Source organism: Triplophysa dalaica, chromosome 1, assembly GCF_015846415.1.
Source record: "Triplophysa dalaica isolate WHDGS20190420 chromosome 1, ASM1584641v1, whole genome shotgun sequence".
Classification (NCBI taxonomy): Eukaryota; Metazoa; Chordata; class Actinopteri; order Cypriniformes; family Nemacheilidae; genus Triplophysa; species Triplophysa dalaica.
The window spans coordinates 32,614,282-32,637,120 of NC_079542.1; the positions used below are offsets into that span (position 1 = coordinate 32,614,282).

Here is a 22,839-nt window from a genome sequence, read left to right on the forward strand (position 1 = left end):
TGCTGTGGCTCGGAGCCCAGCACTAAAGAGACGGAGCCAGAAATCCACCAAATCCCAGCGAGCCAATCCACATCCGACAGACGCACACTTCCACACATATACATGTTTCCATACCTCAGAAATCCTTTGATTCGCTCTCTCAACGCACGGCGATATCTAATCCTCGTAACCTTCCCTGCTCTGTTTTCATAGCTCTTACCGTACCGTACATTCCCGTCAAAAACTGCAGGGCATTTAAGAGATCTTTCTCCTGTCGGATGTCTCAGAAATGGGGTTTGAGTGACCTGAAGATTACTTTGACCTGTAATCCATCAACTATCCCAAAGCTCGTACAATGAATCAGAAAAAATGTCCGGCGTAGAGAAAAGTTAAACGAGGAAAAGTTATTATTTATATCTGTATAGTTCAGTTTCCTCTCTAAACAGAGTCTCAGAAAGAATTCATGCGTTGAGATATTTAGGTAATGAACTGGTCTTTTGTTATATAGCGATAATTGCGATGTTAATCGTTTTAAGTCATGAAATATCAAATCGCATTCAATGTTGGAAATTTGTGATTAAAATTTAGATTAAATTTAGATTAAAACTAATCTCTTCCATTGGTTTCAAACTGATAGACGGATTAATCGTGGATTCTTTGTTTAAATACCGTAGATTTACAGCGCGGACACGCCACATGTGTTAGCGGTGTTGAGAAATCAAACAACTGGTCAAAATAAAAGAACATCAAGCGCCAGATGAATATAATTACATCTTCTTCTCTAAACAGTTCGCCGAGAGGTTTATTTTCCACTCGTTCTTCTCTTCTCGCGGGCGACTTCTAATAAAATTTGGCAGTCAATTACAGTTAACATCAATTTACTCAAATAAACCGTTCACATGCTGATTCATCTGTGATGTGGGAAGATACAGATTGAAAAACTTTAGATCTTCATGTTGCATTGAGAGACCTTAGTTTCCCTTCCCTCGAAATCATTTCTTTTTATTAATTAAAGTCAGCGAGAAAGACCATTTTGCAACCTTGATAACTATGCAATCTGACACGTTTCTAAATGAATCAGTTTTGAGGTAATTCAATTTATATTGAGCAAAATTGACTTTGAAAATGATTTTGCTTAAATGCTTTTTTCTTGCATTGAAATAGTACAAAAGAAAATAAATAAAATAAGTATAAACGTGTCATGTTACATGTTCAGGTTTTTACATGTTCAACTTTTTCTTTATAATAGCATGTTTCTGTGAGCAATAAGACCAGGAGTGTGCATTAAAAATTGTTGTTTTTTGCTTTATGTACAGTACATTTAAAGCTAAAATCTGCAAATGTAAAAAAATTAAATAAATAAAAGTTATGGAGGCAGTACATATATTTTTACAACCTGCAACTGTAAGTTTATATCATCATTCAAGTATTCACATAAGTAGAAATTGTAATGATTAAATGTCACCTTTCAGTCATTGAAGCCCACGCACCAAACAACAGGAGAGAAGAGATTGTTTTCAGTTCTCCTGGTTCTCACAGTGTGGCTAACAACACGGTGGAGTATCAGAGAGGAGCAGAGCGACAGACCTTTCGATGCCCTGGGCCGCTTTATGCCAACTTCTCCATTAAAGTGAGTTACTACTTATGACATTACTAAAAAGCAATAAAAAGATTTCATTCCAAAACCTAGTGGGATGTTTTGCTTGCTTGCTTGAGTCATTTTGTTTCATATAAATATTTGTGTTTATAATAATACAAATTTGAAAATTTGTAATAAAACTATATCAAAAATATTTCTGTGCTGAACCTGCAATGTGTGAAAATATGTAGCACAAATATAAACTCACTTTGTCCAACATGTTGGGATGAATTGTGATCAAATGTGATCTCCGGAGGACGCATGCAGTCTTCGAAGACGCAGCTACTTTGGCTAAGTTTCTAAAATGCTGTAAAGATTGAGGTTTGACATTTCAAGACCGCATTTCCCCTTGTTTTGGTCTATTTTACTTTAGAGCCTGGTTCTTTTACTAACCCCAAAATAATAAACGTGTTCATAGTGCATTTCATTTTTGTGCGTTTATTTTGAATGTTGTACTATGGCAGCTATATGTTCATGGAAATAAAGTAACGGAATTCAAATATACTTGATCAGATATTATACAGTTACTCTTTAGGCACAAAAAATATTGGCTGTTATGTCACAGAATGTCGGACTGAAACATAGCTGCTCTTTTTCAGCCTACTCTTAATAATTCGTTCAATGACTGTGTGCTTATCTCAGTCGCTCACGGAACAAGCAAACTCTCCGCTCACATTAGGCTCAGCGGTAAACCAAACCCCCTCAGAACTCAATGTGTCATCAAATGTGTCTAGTAGGCCTAATTGTTTTCAGTTTATAATAAACATCTTGAATAAATGTCTCAGTTTAAGTCAGGATAGTGGCATTTTCTCTCACCATCTAGCTAGTTTAAATGTTAACATCACACGACATAGGCCTAATAGCGTCCCCCCAGAGCAGTTACGTCAAATACGTTACGTTACATAGGCTACGATAAATAATTATATGACTATTATGTTAATATATATAATCTTATAATAACTATGTTTTTTGAAGCAGGCTATTCTAGTTGCATTTTTATCAATTCATTTCTTAAATTATCCTTTAACTATGTTGTGGCCCACCAACTAGCGGGCGAATTAGTCTTTGGCTTGATGCCAAACTTACTTGCTGACCCCTTGTAAATAGAGTATATTTCTAAAAGAAAACTCTTCATGCTAACTCATTCCCAGCCAGCGGTTTAAGAAGGTGGGTAACAGCGCCACCTACCTCATAACAGCGGAAACACAGATTGGTGTAAAATGGCGTCTTGGGCAGGGAAGCGTTGTGTCTTAATTCACAAGATAACTCGTCATTGGCGAGGAACCAGTTGAAGCCATAGAAGGTGTTTACGGTTGGAGTGGAAATGTAAACAGAGCAGAATTTGATTGTTATCGCGTTCAACGTTTCTCTTGTGAGCTCACAACATGAAGTCTCACGATTTGCATTGACACTACAGTCTTACAGTAATTCATCATGACTCATTACTGTAGGTAATTGAAGCAGCATGTAAACGCTGTTTAACTAATCATCACAGCTCCAGAGATCCTCCAGAAGATATTCAGTGGCCAATGATGAAAGCCACAATGTCACGGTGTTTTTGATTTGGAATGTCGCCCCCTTTGGTGCTTATTATAAATGTCAAAGGTATTCAACATTTAAAACGAATGGCTTTTATTTGATTATGGTTCTCTTTATTTTGTGAATGCTTCCATTCAAATGAAACCTGAATGTCAGACAGATAATGACTGAATTACATCTCTCCTCAGGTGAAGTACGCTGGCCCGAAAGACACGGTAATGCAGTTTATGTTCTACCAGCCCATTCGCTATCAGTGGAGAGAGACAGACTTCTTTCCCTGCTCTGTTACGTGTGGAGGAGGTGAGACTTTGTCTATTTTGATGTATCGAAAATAGTGTATTGGTGTCTTCAGCACAGGTTGCCAAGCATTTACGGCAATTGTGATTTGTAAAAGTGTAATAGAAGGAAAATAATCACAGTCCTTATGTTTTTCTCAGTGTATTGATGTCAACAAAATGCACTTCAATTGTCTTCTGTTGCTATGGTTACCATGCAACGTCAATCTGCAGCAACGCAATATTTAGCAATAATTGGCATTTCAATTTGACATCCTTAAAATGTTGCCCCCACAGGCCACGCTAGTCTTTGAGTTTTTCTGTATACTGTATTGTAGGTCATCAAATAAAAGTGTTTAATATTTGACAATATTGCTGATACTGTTGATGTCTTTTGTCTCATCCCCTGAAGGTTATCAGCTCAATTCAGCCGACTGCATAGACATCCGGTCCAACAAAACAGTCGGGGAACAGTACTGCCACAGCTATCCAGAGAACAACAAACCCAAACCCAAACTCAAGGAATGCAACATGGATCCCTGCCTCGAGAGGTTGTTCCTGCAACATAGCGTGATATAACACAATGAGATTTATAAAGTGAAGCAGAGAGTAGATGATTTTCATTCCATGACCTCATGGTGTCATTATTTACATGCTTTCGTAATCGCTTGAAGGACTAATAATGTTGATTTTTCTGCAGTGACGGATTCAAGGAGGTGATGCCGTATGACCATTTCCAGCCTCTTCCACGGTGTGCGCTCATTTACTTCTACTGTAAACTTCCACCATTTGGGTTTTGATTCCTTTAAGGATTCTTAAGACAACAAGTTGAACTGCATCTGTAAAGAACATTAGTTTTGTATATTGACCTGTAAGGGAAAACTATACCATTTTCAGAAAGAAATGTATTGAAGCGTGCTTAAATTCGTAAAATACGAAATTATACTTTAGTCTCTTTTTTTTCTTTCTTTATGAAATATATTTGACTCTTAAATCACTACGTATACTAATCTGGTTACAGTCTCCTTATACAGATACCGGTATAGAAATATATTACCTAAATAATAACATAGTGGTGTACGGAAGGTGCAAAAATAATTTTGAAATAGTAAACTAAAATAAAGATGTTAAAGGGATAGTTCAGCCTAAAACTCAAATTTGCCGTTTATTTACTCACCCTCAGGCCATTTTTTCTTGAGTAGAACCATAAAGACGTTTGTTTGGTAAATCTGCAGCCCTCTCTGCTTCATATAATGTGAGTATATGGGGTCCACCTGTCTAAGAGTTTCTGAAGCACATATTTCCAAAAAGCTGCTCCTGGCAACCTGTTGACATTTTGTGAAGCGAATCGTTTGATATTTTCATAAAACTGAACCTCTGCACACAATCTTCATCTTGTAGTATTTGGTGGCGGATGCAATACCAGCGTCTGGTACGTTTAGCGCCACCTGCAGAAAGGGAGTGTTGAGGCTGTACAGTATGGCTAATATTATTAAAAAAGACGTTCAAATTTATGAAAATATCGAGCGAGTCACTTCACGAAATGTCAACACGTCGCCAGGAGCTGCTTTTTGGAATTATGTGCTTTAGGAACTCTTAGAACGGCGGACCCTATATACTCCCATTATATGAAGCAGAGAGTGCGGATTTACCAAACAAACGTCTATTGTTCAACGTCACCTACATCTCGGATGGCCTGAGGGTGAGTAAATAAACAGCAAATTGGAGTTTTTGGCTGAACTATCCCTTTAAGTACACTTAAAGAAAACTTTTAAGTATACTTGTGGTATAAAAACTACTAAACTAGTAGTTTAGAGTATACTTCAAAGTGTACATTCATCAACTAAAATTAGTATACTTGCAAGTTAATTTGTTTTATGGCTGTGGAACAAATGCAAGTTGGGTGTGCTCATACTAAGCTACTGTTAAAAAGGATACTTTTACAAACTTAAAAGTGGCCCACTTTAAGTAGACTTAATACAATTATTACTTTTTTTGTATGGGTATTTATACTGAAATGAAAGTTAACCTACACCGCACCGTTTTATGTTTATACGAGTCAACGATCTGCATGCGTTGTGCACTGCATACAAGCCAAACTTCGTGCAAACCGCCCTGAAACTAATCTTGTGCCGACCGGAGGCTGACAGAAACGTTAAGTGAGTGCGACGTGACTGTTTTATATAACGTTTATGACAACACAAGCACTGCAGCTCTGGCAGTCGAGATCTGAATGGGTTCTCAATTCAACATACACATTCAACGTTAAACTATGTTTGGCAGAAACTTTTATACAAACGGCTAGACAGTGCAGGCAAGCCTTACATTTTATCAGTAGGTGTGTCCTTTGAGATTCAAACCCATGACCTTGGCGTCGTTTTGTCATGCTTAAACACCTGAGCTATAGGAAAACTTGACATAAGGAAAGCTCTTACTGTATGTTTATGTGATTTACTACATAGATACATATTTTCCATATACAGTAACATGTACTGATAACTTTGAAGAGCATAAAGAAATTTCATGAAACTTCTGAAAGGACATGGTGGTATAAATATAAAATATATATAAATATATAATAATATAATATAATATATTCGGTTTTTTTAAGTTTACAGTCTCCCAAAAAGTATATTGTTTTCTACCTATGGGATGGGAGGAACATATTTTACGAATTTTGTGCTCATTCACTAAAAATTAAGTTGTTTTTACTATTTTAAAGGGATAGTTCACCCAAAATAAAAGATTCTGTTTTAAAATTACTCGCCTTCTAGTTGTTCCAAATCTGTATGGTAAATCTGTGTTGAAAAGATATTTGGAAGAATGTGTGCAACCAACGTTTCTGGGGCACCATTGACTACCATAAATAGAATATTTTTGTATACTTTCTTTGTTCTGTTGAACACAAAGAAAGTTGTATTTGTAATTATATATGTGGGTATTTTATTGGTATGATCCAGGTGGGAGCAGAACCCGTGGACGTCATGTTCTGTATCATGCGGAGGGGGCACTCAGGAGAGAAGTGTAATGTGCGTGGAGGAGGACGTGCACGGTCAGGTCTCGCATGTTGAGGAATGGAAGTGCACGCATTCTCCACAACCAATCAGCAAACAGGACTGCAACACATTCGTGTGTCCGAAGTGGATGGCCATGGAGTGGTCTCAGGTGAAGGACATTTTATTGCCTTCTTCTCACTCTTTTCTGCCCATTACTTGACAGTCTGTCCTCATTCTGATAAAGTGCAACAGTAGCATTACAGTTGCCATAGCAACAGAAAGAAAGACGTGGAGTCTATGTTCTCTCAAACTGCAGTTTTCTTGTTAATAAATATTTACGATTTAATTCAGAATATATTGCTTTTTATTTTTGACTTAGTTTACATTGTGCTTTAATTTCAGGTTAGATTATGTCATTTCTTGGGCTTTTCAATTTGAGTAGTTCAGTGCCTGATAAAAGCATTTTTCTGAATGTTACATTTTGGGGGATTTATATCGGAGTTTGTGAAATGATTTGTTTTGGAGGGATTTATAGTGGATTGTAAATTAGAGTTGTTTAGGAGTCGTCATTTCTTTTTTTTCAGAAAGAGAAAAAATACTGTAGTTTAGCCCTCTATTAGGCAAATACTAAACTTAAATTAATATATATATATATATGTGTGTGTGTGTGTGTGTGTGTGTGCAAATAAATAAATATATGTGTGTCAATATATATTTACCATTTAGGAGTATTTATATTTATATATTTTTTCTTTATGTTCTTTAAAACATATGGAAATATACTAGAAAATATGTTGCAGTTTATTAAATATACATTTCCATAACACTGCTGTCCGTCGAAAACCTCAAAGCTGTATTTCATGATTTTGTTTTTATGTTTGTCAATGGGTTTTGTAAAAATCTAACCAATAAAAAGTATTACAAATCTGTGTCAGCTTTGACAGTATTTAATTATTAAAAAAGTTTATTTATTTAATTTTTATTTCCTAATAAAACAGTGAATTTGGACATGCACAATTTTGTAAGCACAGCGATGTTATATTAAAAGTGCTTATATTCGTCTGAACATGAAGAGTGGCAATACCTTCTGTATTATTTAGCATATTGAAAATAATAAATAAATATAATTTTCAATAATATATAGCGAAAAAATATTTTCTTTACGCAAAAGATGCAGTGCCTTTACTTGTTTACATCTAACTTGTCATATTCCAGGATTTTAAATGAGAAAATTATAGGCCTGGGACTTGAAAAGAAGGTTTTATCATTTCTGTGTGTTTCCTGCAGTGCACAGTTACCTGCGGCCCGGGTTTGAGGTACAGAGTCGTGTTGTGTGTGGATCACAGGGGGCAACATACAGGCGGCTGTGACCCTCACCACAAACCCCATATCAAAGAGGACTGCCTAGTACCTGTCGCCTGTCACAAACCACAAGGTACACACAACGTATCACTTGCAGAGCTTCATTCTAATATCAGTTTTATATGACTTTTGTCTTTCATATCACTACTTTTTAGACGAAATATGTAGATGACTGACACTTCTCTTGCATTGATTTTTCAGTTTACTGCAAAGCATTGTGGTATTGTCCTTTTCAAGGTTATATTTGTCCAAATGTATTAGTTCAGTGTTTGTATGGCACACGCATTAGATGGCTGTATGCTGCTTAGCGGCCAGGGAGGGTAGTAAAGAGTGAATGTTGAACAGAGCTAAAGAGTCTGCAGCTGTCAGAGAGGAAAGTGAAGTGTGTTCTGAATGTGAAATGATGCAGAAGTGAAGAAGTCCCCTCTGAGCTCATTGAGAGTCAGTCATGGGGTTTTAAAAGCGTTTCTCTCTACCTTATACACCTGAGATCTCCCTGCCTCGCTCTCCCTCATTCTTTATATTCCTGTCAGATTTCTGCTGCCTTTGTCATTTTGATTCTCTTTCAGTATTATTTTCTCTCTTTCTTTGTCTTTGCCATAATAAAGAAGAAACCTATCACAAATCACTTTTGTTTTTTTAAATTTAGCCATTAAAATGGTCACATGTTGCTGGAGATAATCTGGATATAAAAAATAATCTGGATTTGAGTCGGAGAAATGTTTGAGTTAATTTTGAGATTTTTAATAATATTGACTTTCGATTGCAGACTTGCATATCTGAGCTCAGTTAAAGACGTTGTTGAAATCTCTTCTCAAACTGTAATGACATGAGATTTCTGACTTTTTTCAGGAGAAATATCTGAGATGTTTTCATATGCTGGTTTGGTATGTTATGATGCTGCTTTGCTGGTTTGTGCCGGTTTAAGATGGTCATGTGTTGTTTTTAACTCATGTGGTGGTGCTTAGCTGGTCATGTGATGGTTTGGTATGTTTTGATGCTGGTTTGTGCTGGTTTTAGATGGTCATGTGCTGGTCCTCAGCTGTTCATATGCTTGTTTGTGTGCTAGTCAATTTCTGGTTTAAAGTGATCCTCTGCTGATTTTAATTGGTCCTTAGCTGGTCGTGTGCTGGTCCTTAGCTGGTTTAAGATGGTCAAACCAGCATCAAAACATACCTCAACAGAGTTGGAAAAATAATCGAGATTTTTCTTTCTTATAGATCGAACGCAAACATTTACTATTTTTTTAATGTACGACAACAACTGTCCATTTTAAACCTCTAGTTCTTTCAAGAAGTTTTAATGAAACATCCAAGATAAATTTGCTATTAAGTGAAGCATGTCTGAGAAAGTAGCCTGGTTTCCTGAATCTTTTGAGACAGTCTGATAAAATACATTTACAAACCAAAACCAGGTCAAAACAAGCATTTATTTGAACAATACTGTGAAAACGAACTTCCAAAACATCAAAACAGATGAAAGCACTACATTTGAACACACATTCACGTCAATAGCGTTATTTCAGAGATCCGACATCTGGGGAGGTGAAGCAATACACAGATGATACATACACTATTAATTCTGTTCCTGCGGGTCTTCATAAATATCCAGATTTTTCATAGGGCGGCTGAAGTTTATTTTGGTCGTCAGCACTTTGTGCATATTTTAATCCAGACTGTCGATTACTGATCCTGTCATAACGTAATGTTTACTTTGCAGAAGAGGCTGTAATTGAAAGGAGAAAAGGGATTTAACTGTGTTTATATTAATCGACTTTTTAAGGCCAAGTCATGTAAAATATAGTCATGTGTGTTTGAGAGACAGAAGAAGTGAGTTAATCGTGCTTTATTTATTTATGTCACTTATTAGGAGGTTTTCCTCATTTAACAAACCTGACCCTTCAGTTTAAAACTAGATCCTTCTCACAGATGTTTTACACGTGACGCTTTTCTTAAATCCTCTGCATTTGACATTAAAATAATAATTCACCCCCCAAAAATTATACTCATTCTTTCTAACCCTCATCTCATGTGGGTGTCATGTCATATTTTTTTAATAGAACACAAAGGAATTAAATCATGATGTCCTTTAAAAAATTGACAGCCGTGATCAATTTCAACCATTATTACAGATAAAAATCCTCAGTTGTTCTCAGTTGTGTTTTATTAAAGTATCAGTTTGCCTCAGATGTTTCTCCTTATTGCTTAGGAACAATAAAAACAGAAACAAAATAATGGATGAAGTGTCTGGAGGTGTGAAATGAATGTAGATGGTTGAGATAAAATAATCTGGAATTGGGTAATGGAGTTCATATTGAGATCTTCACTAATATCGACTTTTTTGATTGCAGATTTGACAGGTCTGAACTCAGTTTAAGACGTCGTCTCATCTGATACTCTAATGACAGAGATATTTGTGAGATTTCTGACTCTTTAACTCAAGAGAAACATCTGAAACAAAGATGAAAGGAAAGTGTCTGTTTGCTCTCCATTTAATCTCATTGATGTCTAGGAAAAATAACAGAAATATCACTGTTTTTCAGTTCTTATGGGATTACATTATAAGGAAAATATGAATATTCAAAAAAGCTTGAGTCAACTGAAAACTCAACATCTTCAATGATAGTGGCTCCCTCCCCTGCTGTATCATCTAGACTTGCCAACCGTAAGGATGCCTGCCATCAGAGAAACCCAGAAACCCCCAAAACCCTGAGCGAAGAGCCAAACCTCGAGCTCTCTGCATGTTCTGCTGCGAGTCATGACGAACAGAGTTTACTGCCGTTCTACAGCCAACCACAGACTGCTGCGATAATCCCCTTCCAGATCAATAAATGGTCGCTTATATAAATATTTGGTTGTCACATGAAGATTTATGCTCAGCTTTATTAGCTGTGTTTGGTTTGGAGGGGGCTCAAAATGGCTCTTTAACCTTCAGTAAGACATGACGCAGCGATGGTATTACAGATGTTCTGGTGAATTCCAAGTGTCCCTCAGCGAGGATCTAGCCAGTTGGCTAGTTTTGTTTGCTTGTCGTTTTTATTTGACACTTTTATTCAAAGTAATTAACAAGACACTTTGGAGTCACCTGAGGTTAAGTCTCTTACCCCAGAATACAATGGTTGTAGTACATGAATTGCCACTTGCATTCTCTGGACGTACGACCCAGCCACACTCAACCCAAAGACTGGGATTGCCAAGATCTCTTTGCAATTGTATAAACCTCAGAAATGTTTGTTGGAATGCGATTTAAAATTCAGTATCAAGACCGGTTCCATGCTTAAAAGATTGGAGTTGCATTTAGATTAATAAAGTGTTTTGTTTGTTTTTGTTGTTTTCTTAGAGAACCAACCTGTTGAGGCCAAGCTGCCCTGGTTAAAACAAGCTCAAGGGCTGGAAGAAACCAAAGTAGCCTTGGAAGATCCAACGTGAGCCCATTTTTAATGTTTCACTTTAGATCTATTGCTGCATTATTATGTCTTTTTCAATGAGAACATGAAGAAAATTATCCTCGTAATTTACTGTTTTCTTGGTTCACAGTGTTAAATGTGACTGAAAATATGTGCTTCTATAACCAATAATCCACTGAACCATGAATATTCAGATGTTCCATAATACTGTAGACCGTTCAACTGTTCCTCAAGATAGTTGGTGACCCAACACCAGGGAAATCCTTTGTACTCCCATCTCTGTTCAACCAGAACTTTATAAGAAGCTTCATTAGCTGGTTTCTCACCCAAATAAAATGGACAGAGAGTTGAGTGTGCATGCATTCTGACCTGCATGTGTCAAATTTCCTTTCATTATTTCAACAAGGCCCGGCGGCCCACTCTCACCCCCTGTGTTGTGGTATTATTAGAGTTATCCCCCCCATCTCTGAAATGATACCCCTGTTAATAGCTGGCAGAGGAGCTCCAGGAACCCCCGCCGTCCCCACTGAAAGCCGCAAACTCTGGCCTGCCAGCACCTAGACAGCCGCCAGTCCCTGTGGTCTACCAAAAGCATCTATCACAGAGAATCGTAAAACGAAAAGAATGAGGGGTGAAAGTGTTTAAGAGTTTACAGAAGAGGCATGCGAGAACCTCTTGCTTCATATATTTGCGTTTGATGGGGGGGGGGGTGATTCAAGATCTACCATTTGCCTGGAAACTGTTTTTGAATTACACCCTTGAGCGGCTCATATCACTCCACGATAGGAGAACTTCCTTTGTGTTCTGCTTCGCTGCTCAAGTAACTAAATTTGGGGCCGTGTGAGGTGGTGTGCATCAGGCCCGTGTACTCGGCCCTATCACAGAGTGACCCCAATCCACTTCGCTGTGGAATTTACGGCTGGATGCCTCCACGATTCAGGCGGGTGGGGGGATTTTGTGGGATGGATGTAGCTGCCGAGTCTCATGCCAGGTCTTATCCCTGTGATAAAAGTGGAGGAGACTCACTATGGAAGGACTTTCTACTCAAAACCGTCTTCTTCCTGAACTCTAATCCTGAGATTAGAACCTCCCTGTCTTGAGTGCTGGTTACTGATATGCACACCCACGCTTACTCAAGTCTCCATAATAGCGAAGCAACACTTTGAAGAGATTGTTGAAAAAGTTGGGTAAACATGTTTGGAGCTACCTTCCCGAATGAAAGGTAACTCTATTTCCCCCTTGTGGACTGTGGTTTCGTACTGCTTTAGTAACTCAACGGGACCACACACTTAGCTATGCTTTAGCCAAGCATTTGTAGACTATTCTTCATGTCATTGAGGAAAAAGACGCAACCTCACCGGAAGGCTAACAAACGTATGCACTCACACGCTTACCGACTCTCTGAACTGAACCTGTTTTCTCAATCACATGAGGAGTTCTGACATCATAATATTCCCTGAATGACAACCCTACATTAGTCCAAACATGACATGTTTGGGGCTTATTGGGAATTACAGATCTCATAAACTTTAATCCCATAAGCCTGGAAAGCGTTTAGACAGCGGGCGATGTGAGGTGTGCATTGACACCCTCTCTAGGCCAGCGCATTTCCACAATACTTAAATAGTTTTACAGATCTGCCCTACAGTGGTGCGCCATATGTGTTTTAGCCGAGTTTAATGACAACACCACAAGATGAAATGTACGCAAAAAACAGACGACCATGATTCAGCAAAGCTCCCGCTCCTATGTGTTCTCTGCTTTATTACATTTGTTTTAAGGATTATGTCTTACTTTCAGTTTCTCTCTCTCTTCTCCTGTCTCTCTTGCTGTGCTAAATCTAATTACGCACGGATCACGCGAGCTAAGAATTTCGAAAAGTCATTTTCCACTCGCCCGAAATATGGTAAAACCATTCTGTGGTTCATTAGGAGACCTCACCACATTTATTTTTATTATCACGTTTATCCCGAGTGCGGTCGCCTCCTAAATATCAAAGTCTTCTGGTCCATGTTAATGCTATGTTTATCACTGTAACTCGGTATTATTTTAAGACGTTTTTTGTTTTGATGTTATAATAGTTTCTGGTTTTATTGTCATAGACATAATCAGAGCCAGTGGTTAAAGCTCAGCTGGCTGAACCCTACCCTTTCCACACGGCATTGTGGGTAATCTCATAGGAATTTAGAAAAATAGGTAGGGTGATGTAGTTTTAAGACCTTCTAATGAATTCTTCATTGTAATGTTCCTTTAGTTCATCTGGCGTAATAGCAATGGATCAGTAAAGAATCTGTCAATGGATTTCAATCCCAGGCACATACAGTATGCTGATCAAATGTATTGTATTGGATATATTAAATATATTTATAGCACTAGATAAAAGTGTCTGGCAAATGATTAAATGTAAATATGTACACTAAAGGTGGTAAAACGTATAGTAAAGACACGATAAACTTTTATTTAAAGCTATAAACCTTGAATGATGTAAAACCCTTTAAACTGTAAAATAATTTTACTACATAGCCCCAAGAAGTTTACAGCTTTCACAGAATGTTCATGCACCAAATAATTTATTAATATTAATAAAAACAATAACAAAATTACTAAATTAATATGGTTGTTGGTAATATTAATGTTATAATATTTTTTGTTGTTGTTTAGTTTTTGTTACTAATAAAATAATATTACGATACAGTATTACAGTTGTTGTTATTTGTGGGGCGATACATTATAAAAAATTATGCATTTTTTTACAAAATGCAATAAATCAGCAATGTGTTTATGTACAGAGAGCTACTACAAAAATGATTGATGGTAAATGTGTGTGTTGTGCATGTAGGTTCATTCCGGGTCCGTGGACGGCCTGCAGCGTGTCCTGTGGTCTGGGAATTCAGAGACGTCTGGTGAAGTGTAAAGTGCTACTGTCTTTTACTCAAACTGAAGTCGAACTCCCTATTGAAGAATGTGATGAGGAGAAGCCTCCCTCACAAAGGGCCTGTGATTCGGGCCCGTGTTCAGAGTCTCCAGACTCACTGACGTGGCCCCTGGGGTCCCAGGAGATCCCGGAGCAGCATGGCTACGATTGGGAATACATGGGCTTTACAGCCTGCTCCGCTTCTTGTGCTGCTGGTGAGTCTCCAAAAAACCCATCACACAAAACAAACTCTGTAATGTATTCAGTGATCACACAGATTTCAAACACGTCATTATTGTGTACAGATTAAGGTCTGTTATTGTGTATTATGTCCAGCTTTCCAAATTAAATGAAATTGGCATGAAATCTAAATTTGCTGGGAGAGAAGATGTATAGATATAGGCTGTAGATATTTAAGAACCTCGTATGCCAGAATTGTTTTTCCTCACTGTGTTTTGTTTGAAGGCAAGCAGATGGCTTTCGTCAGGTGCGTGAGCACCTCAGGAAGGGAAATTGTTGATGATGCTCTCTGTAGCAGCTCCAGAGCACCGCTCTCCTCGTTTCGCATCTGTAACCCTCAGCCATGTCCTGCAAGGTACCATACACACACCACTTAGTAGGAAATGGGAAAAAACATTTCAATCTTAAAATTTAACTGAAATCTACCAAATTAAGTGCCAAGGTGCTACTGTGGGATTCTTGGAAGATTGACGACCCATATCTTCTGTTAATACCGTGGTACTTGAATTTCCGTATTATGGCATATAAACTATGATTTTTCCACTGATGCTATACCAGAGTTTATTAAAGTTTTGTTGTATTATATTTTTGTTTAAATTTGTTTAATTTGGTAATTTAATTTTTTCTATATATTTGTAATTTATGTATATATATATATTTTATTATATACGTTTTATTTATTTAATTTCAGTTATATATTTTTTAAATATATCAAATAAAACACAAAAAAAATAAATGAAAACATGTCCAAATTAAGCAAATCTATAATGAACAAAAATAAATATATAAATAATAATAATAAAATATAAATATTTTATGAGATTTTATTTTCAGGTAATATTTTGAGTGCTTCACTTTCACATTTTAAATGTTCCTGGGTCTGTCCTTAGATGTCAGTTTTACCTGGCAAAATTGACACCACTAACTGATTTATTTAACAACAAACATATTTTACATTGAAACATGTTGCGTGCAAAAGAAATGAAAAATAAATACAACAGGAATCATCCGGCTCTTTTACAAGGGTCTAAAATTGAACTCGCTGGGCTAAATCACATTAAAGTACCAATTTCAGAATGAATCTAAATAGCTTGTCAGACTGCTTACAATAAAAACATGTCATGAAAATAATGTGTTTTTCTGTTAACTGACCGTTGGCCAAGAAAAGCAGGGCAGCTGGCTTTTTAAAGCGATGCATTATGGGATAAATTTCTTGGAGCGAAACGATTTTCTTTTCTTAGACGTTTGATGTGCCGCTTTTTAGCCGCACAGAACATTACAGTAGTTCAGAATTTTCTGGAAATGAAGCGAGATTGTTATCTCAGAAGTGCTAGTTGTAATTCGAAATGCGAAGAATTTTGGCTATATGATCTCCAGTCATTTCAACCTACAGTATTGTATGTCATGAAATGCCAGGGTTCGTAAAACTTAAAGACCAGGGGAACGTAACTTCATGTTTTTTTCAATATTCCCTAGGAATATTTAGCTAGATTATAAACATCAACAGTGTCTTTGTTTCATCTTGAATTTGATAGAATTTAAAATTACTTTAAAAAAAGATTATTATACTTATATGTCACATTATAGGAAAGATAAATGCGTTGTGATTGTCTGGAACAGTTATACTACAAATCTCCTGATATGTGTTGTGTTTAGATGGGAGGTGAGCGTGTGGAACCCGTGTTCCGGGTCATGTGGTGTGGGACTGCAAACACGCAGTGTGTCGTGTGTGAGGCCTGTGGCTGGAAACCGCACAGAACCAGCATCCAGTATAGACTGCGTGGAAAGCAGACCTCCTGAAATACAGGCCTGCAATCAGGTGGCGTGCCCACCCGCCTGGGTGACTGAGAGCTGGCAGCAGGTTAGTGACCCGCTTCATGAAATATAACTTCACACTGTAAATAAATGCAATAATAGTAGTTGATTAAAGGAAAAGTTCACTCAAAATGGATGGAACCACACAGAATAACACTAAAGCAAAATGCGATTCCATTCCATAATAAATCAATTTTCTGTTTTTATGCAGAATGTTGAAATGTTAAAGGGATAGTTCACCCAAAAATCTTAATCCTGTCATGATTTACCAAATCTGTATAAATGTTTTGTTCTGATGAACACAGATAAAGATATTTGGAAGAATGCTTATAACCAAACAGTTCTTGCACCATTGACTGCCATATTAGGAAAAATTACAATGGTGGTCAAAAGTGCCCCAGAACGGTTTGCTTTCCTACATTCTTCAAAATATCTTCTTTTGTGTTCAACAGAACAACAAAATGTATACAGATTTGGAACAATTTGAGAGTGTGTTAATGTTGACAGAGTTTTCATTTTGGGGTGAACTATCACTTTTAAGATTATGCTGTAAATGAAAACCATGTAAAATACTATTTGGAAATAGGGTAAGAAAAGTTTAAATGACCACAGTTTACTTAAATATATATATTTTTGCTGGCATACCAAAATATATTTATATGAATGCACATTATTATTATTATTATTATTATTTAACCATATACTGTTATTTGTACAGTATCTATTTATTTTTTTCTGAGAATTTGTGAGAGGAATATCTGAGACCAGGTTGTAATAATTAGTTCCCATATTAAAGGCTAATATTTTTAGTTGGCAGAGAAGGGGAAGATGAAAAATAAATGAAAGAAAACCAGGCCGATAACCTGGAGTCTTATAAACATTCACAGATCCACACACAGTAAATATTTTATTTTTATTATTGAACACATGTTCCTGATAATATTTGGCAACAAAACATAATGCAGAATCTTATTCTTTTATAGTTAAATTCATTGCTGCGGGAACGTATTTTATGTAAGGCGTTCAGTATGTTTTTTTAGCCTAGGCTGAAGCAAAGTATGAATGCTAGCGCGGTTTTGCGCATAATTTATTTAATCCCCATAAATCTAGCTTTAAAATGCAGGACATTTCCACATCGTTTGTCTTTGCATTATCAAATAATGAAATGAACCCACTGACGCAAACAAAATGAAATCAAAACACAAAACAGTATGTCTTTTTCTAGAATTTAATTCCACAGTCAGCCCTACACCGGCCCCATCTGACCATGTCTACAAAATAAGTAGATTCATTTGAATCTTTCGCTGAGCCCTGTTGAGCATCTCCGTGCTTCTCACGTTCAGTGTGGTCAGTTATGGTACCATTGCAGCCGGGAAAAGTTTCCCCCTACTTCCGGTCTCTGTCGCCATATTGTGAAAACAGGCGTATCTCAAATAAAGAAATATAAAATTCTCTTACTGCTGGCCTGCATGCAAAACTCCAAACGTGGCCTTTCTCTTTCATATCTTTAATGAATAGTAGTGAATAGACAAATTAAAATGTTTTTTATTTATTATTAATTTATTTTTGACAGTTTAATATTTTTTGCTTGACGACAGGTGCTGCAGCCCCCCCACACCCCTTCTTCCCGTGGCTAAAGTTCAATTGTTTGTAAAAAATAAAACAAATCAGTATTTGGCAATAGTGATGGGAAGTCCAGCTGTCTGGAGGGTCTGGTGCTTTTGCTCTCAAAGCAAAACAAATATTATTGTTTGCTTTAGATGTAATATAATGTGTATGCACGATTTAAGGTTAAACAACGGTGTATTTTCCACATACAGTACATGTATCTCCTCTTTGCTCCGCCTCTCTAAAACGCACTGATATTTTACAAAGCTCATCGCTCTGAAAGCGATGTGTGCTATGATTGGCCAGGTCACAAGTGCGTAGTGATTGGTCGAATACTGCACGGAAATGTAACGTCTCTTACCATATTGAAAACATCAGGCTGCACCAGCGAATGTACAAATGAGATTCACAAACTGCCCACCTTACTTGCGTTTAGATTTGGGCGGTCTTAGTCAAATCGTGTACGAACTGACATAGATTTGTGGGGGTGTGGTGACACGAGGCATTTCAGGCAGGCCTGGGTGAGCATTCGCTTCTAGATAAAATAAATATTTTGTTTCGACACTTACATTTTTGCAATTTCACGTGTCTAATACATGCATGGGCACCAAAGACAAAGAAAAACACGTATTTCCTGCGAATCACCCCTGCGAAGTTCCCTCTTCACCCACATCAGTTCAGTATTGTGACACTGGCTGAATAATAAAATGGTTTATTTCGAGTCAGAGTGACTTATTCAAGTAATTTGTGATTAAGTGCTTAGTGGAGACGCGAACCATTTACAACCGGATCGACCGGTTCATTGAAAATAACCGGCTCAAAAGAACAATTCGTTCACGAACCGACCATCACTATTTGGCATTTCTGCTGTACTACAGTTAAGAAACATCTTCACATTAAGGGTTGATGTTTATATTCACTCGTGTGCTGCACTTTGAGTGTTTGTGGTGTGTTTGGCTGATGCTGACAATGGTTTATTTGTGTTTGTTTGGTATTTGTTTGTTTTGCGTGTCAGTGCTCTCATTCATGCGGCAGAGGATCACAGTGGCGTAAAGTTTACTGTAAACAGAGGTTGGCTACAGGAAGCTACCGAAGATTGAGAGACGAGGAGTGTCCCGGAAACAAACCTGCGGCACACAGAACGTGCTTCAACTCCGACTGTCTCCTGCCACGTCTGGAAGGAGGAGAGTGGTCCAAGGTGTGAATTACTTAATATATATATATATATATAAATACCGTATGCATTGATATAAAAAATATGAAAATAAATTACTAACTGTTTAGGTTAGATTTAGTGTAGTAATTTATACAGTAAATACTGTTATTTCATAATAGTCCGATGGTGTGGTTCGGTGATAAGTTTGCAAGGAAGAAAAAAAATAAGGAAAAAACTGAAAATTTAAAATTGTGTGTGCCATGGAAAATCTAAATAATTGTATGAAAATCATGTAATATAATATAGAAATAGATAAAAAGTGACATAGTTAAAGATGCCAAGTTGTATGCTCTCATGTTGGAAAAAATGTGTTAATTTTAATTGGTGTATGTGTGTCTGCAGTGCTCTGTGACTTGCGGTAAAGGCATTCAGCGTCGGGAACCCGTGTGCCGGAGACAGACTGCATCTGGTCAACTGGTCACCCTGGACCGGTCGGCCTGTGGTGGCCTTTCTCTCCCTCCTTTAGTCCGGAGCTGTCGCATGAGCCCCTGCAGCCGTAAGATCTTCATCCATTTAAAGTTTCTCATCTGCGCGAAACTGAAGCTTTGACTTTGACCAAACAGAATTGCAAAAATATTGATGTTTCAGAAACAAAAATGAATAGACAAGTTTTCCCGACCCCCATCTCACCCAGACCCTTTCGAACCTTAAAGAAACAGTGCCGCAGTATTAATACTTCTGAACTCGGTCTATAGCCTGCTTTTAGTTGTCTGTGTTTTTAAAATGGCTTAGAACAGATTTTAACATTTGAATCATGGACAGACTTTACATTTATCTGTAATGAGATCAAATCAGATTATATAAACTATTACCGTGAGCTGACCTGTGTTTGACCTTGTGCTCACCGCAGTCTCCAGGTATTTTGACACCAACAAGTGGACTTTGTTCGGGAAACTCCTTTAAAAGTTTTTGTAGCAGCTTGTGGCAAGAGCAATATCCTACTTGAGTTTCAGGTTTGGATTTCTGTCCTATAAAAAGCAGGCTTTTGTAGGTAACATTTCATATGTTGTCATTGCGAAACCCGTGAACTCTCCATGGCCACATATAAGAGCTCTGTGAGAACAAATTAAGAACTTAGTTTGGGTTCCAACCAAATTTCTGGGTTTATCATTTTGTAAATCTGTTCTATGGTGGAACAGTCATGCAGCGTATTTTCATTTTCTTAAGTGTCAAATATATTCATGCTTTCCTTCTACTTTTTAAAGTTTGTTTTGTATGATTTGATTTCTTAAGGCTCAAGAAAATAACCGGCAGACTGTTTTTTAGTTTGGCGAACTCAAAACTAGGACAATTAAAACGTCTTGTTCCTCTCTCCGCAGGGCACAGATACTCCAAAAAACGTTGCCCTCAAGTCATGGGCCTGAATCGCATCTACATCCAGACCAGACAGGAAAAACGTCTCACTTTTACCGTTGGAGGACGCGCCTACCTTCTACCCAAAACCTCCATCACCGTCAAGTGTCCTGTGCGTCATTTCCCCAAAGCACAGATCCGTTGGGAGAATAATGGGAACGAGCTAAAAAGCTCAAAACGTCTGAGCATCACCAAGTCTGGAGCGTTGAGGATCTATAACCTGGATGCTGGGGACATCGGAGTGTACCGTTGCTGGGCCAACCAAGATTCAGAGAAATTCGTCCTGAAGCTCATTGGTCACAATAATAGACTCCTGGAGCATCCTGACGGTTTGGAGAAGGATGATGGATTTCATTCGTACCTAAACAAAGAGGGTGTCAAGTGCCATGAACAGAAGGGATCTGCAAAGAAAACTTCAAAATCTGACCTGGGCTGGATGCAAAAGAACGAGTTTTACCGAGATGACAACGGTCAGCCAAAGGACACTCTTGCTTTGGGAAAACACTCGGCGGCTTTTGTCCTTGAACCGGCACAGTTTGAGGAGCTTGTGAGGAACATCACTCAACTTGCCGAAAGTGGAGATGTGACGGATGAAATGGCGTCGCTTCTAATCAGCAAGATCATGGAGGATTTGGCCATCACTGAGCACGGGACAGCTAATAAAGAATTGAGCACTACGGTGGATAATTATTCAAATAAAACCCCAAACTCTTCGACACCTTCTTTGGGGAAGGGGATTAAGAAAGGCAGCCGAGCCAAAATCGTTCGTCAAAAGCTTCATGGGAATGCAATGAGCTTCCAGAGGGATCTCAGGATTCATGTGGGAAGGACTGCTTATCTAACCAATGCTACACACAGCCTCACGCTGATGTGTCCCACACGGGGATCACCTCACCCAACCCTGTCCTGGAGCAAAGATGGAGCTCCGCTACAGAACAGCGAAAGGTAAAGCACAATTATATGTAGTTTAATGGGTCAAATATGGCGTCATTGATGGTGATGCTTGATGTATTTGTTTGATAATAATTTATGATTTTTTGTTTGTAATATATGTAATATTCTGTGAAAACGTCACCATATTTGGGATTTATTTATATATACGTACTTATAGTGTATTGTTACGTAATTTTGTTTGTATATTTATAATTGTATTTATTATATATAATGTAAAATACATTTAATTATTTATTCTTTGTCACTTCAACCACATTTTGGAAACCCTTTTTTGTTTATAACTAATTTATGCCTATAAATAATTTAGTTCTAATCTAAATAGGTTTTAGTCATATATAATGGTTTTTAGTCATTTATAATTGTTTATAATAAATTAATTGATTACACAATTTAGTATGTATTATATATGATATAAATATATAACATTTACTTTTGATTGAGGTAGTCATTAATAGTTATTAATAAATGTATTAATAATTAGTAGCTATTAAAAAAAACATTTTGGTAGAAAGACAAACTGTAATAGCATTGAAGACCAAAACATTAAATGCCATGGATGAATATTAATAAAGTAAACCACTTTTGGGATTCATCAAAAAATAACAGCTTTTTACTTTGCGAGGTTTGGACGCAAATTTAAGGCGATGGAAAAGGACTTTAAACTAATGACATCATTATTATTTTATTTTACACAAATATTGGTACAGTAGATAATGATATGTCGATAAATTCCGTTGACTTTAGCAATCCTTGTTACATTATATGCCAGTGTTGTCACTTCAATAAGTATTCTGATTCTCCAACACACCAAATATTAATCCATGGCATGTCATTTGATTTATTTCTCCAGAAAAATTATCAAAATCACGATTTTTGGTTTGTGACGTCAGTCACTGATACTGAACGGCCCAAAATGTTTTAATCACGCTGATACTGTATCAAACACATATGCTTATTCTCAGGTTTTTTTATTCTTCCCTTATCTATTCCTCACATTATTCTGTATAACAGCCATGGCCACTATTTCTCTCCTTTATGTTTCATAAAAAAACAGCGTACAGGTGTGGAAGAACATGAGGCCTTGAGTAAATAATGGCAGAGTTTTTTTTTTTTAGCTGAACTTTCAGTAAGGGCAATAAAATGACACATGTGTTCTGTTGACTAAAATACATTTTCAACCACAGTCCATAGCACACCTTGATTCTTATCCAAGGATGAACATGGTTTTAAAAATGTGTGGAGTTCAGCTTTAACACAACAAGCTATTTTTTCTCTTTATGAAAACAAGACTCCCTTTGTACCTCTGAGTCCAGCGTGATCTCGATTGAGCCGCCACATATTCCAAAGGCTTGTTAATCACCAACCCACTCAAATATTCACATCAAGAACACCCCAACTCTCCCGTTATACTGTTCGTTAGCGTCAGAAACTCTGGCTGTGCTTGTTTTAGTCTCTCCAGGGTCGCATTGTGGTCTAATAGTCTGGTCTACAATGTTGGTTATTAAATACAATCATTGAAAACATTGATTTAGTATTTCAGATT

At 37.2% G+C, this 22,839-nt stretch overlaps 1 protein-coding gene across 5 annotated transcripts in view; it reads left to right on the plus strand.

Moving 5' to 3' along the window:
* The window catches only part of adamtsl3 (ADAMTS-like 3), a 130,156-nt gene that overhangs the window by 87,586 nt on the left and 19,731 nt on the right, over positions 1–22,839 (plus strand). For all 5 annotated transcript variants that reach the window (XM_056735000.1, XM_056734842.1, XM_056734676.1 and 2 more), the window contains exons 9-21: positions 1,452–1,609; positions 3,346–3,457; positions 3,845–3,983; positions 4,133–4,183; positions 6,393–6,597; positions 7,716–7,863; positions 11,130–11,214; positions 14,036–14,325; positions 14,576–14,705; positions 16,007–16,211; positions 18,789–18,971; positions 19,332–19,485; positions 20,309–21,287. In XM_056735000.1, coding sequence (XP_056590978.1) covers positions 1,452–1,609; positions 3,346–3,457; positions 3,845–3,983; positions 4,133–4,183; positions 6,393–6,597; positions 7,716–7,863; positions 11,130–11,214; positions 14,036–14,325; positions 14,576–14,705; positions 16,007–16,211; positions 18,789–18,971; positions 19,332–19,485; positions 20,309–21,287 — 2,839 coding nt within the window. The remainder of the gene's footprint in view (positions 1–1,451; positions 1,610–3,345; positions 3,458–3,844; positions 3,984–4,132; positions 4,184–6,392; positions 6,598–7,715; positions 7,864–11,129; positions 11,215–14,035; positions 14,326–14,575; positions 14,706–16,006; positions 16,212–18,788; positions 18,972–19,331; positions 19,486–20,308; positions 21,288–22,839) is intronic.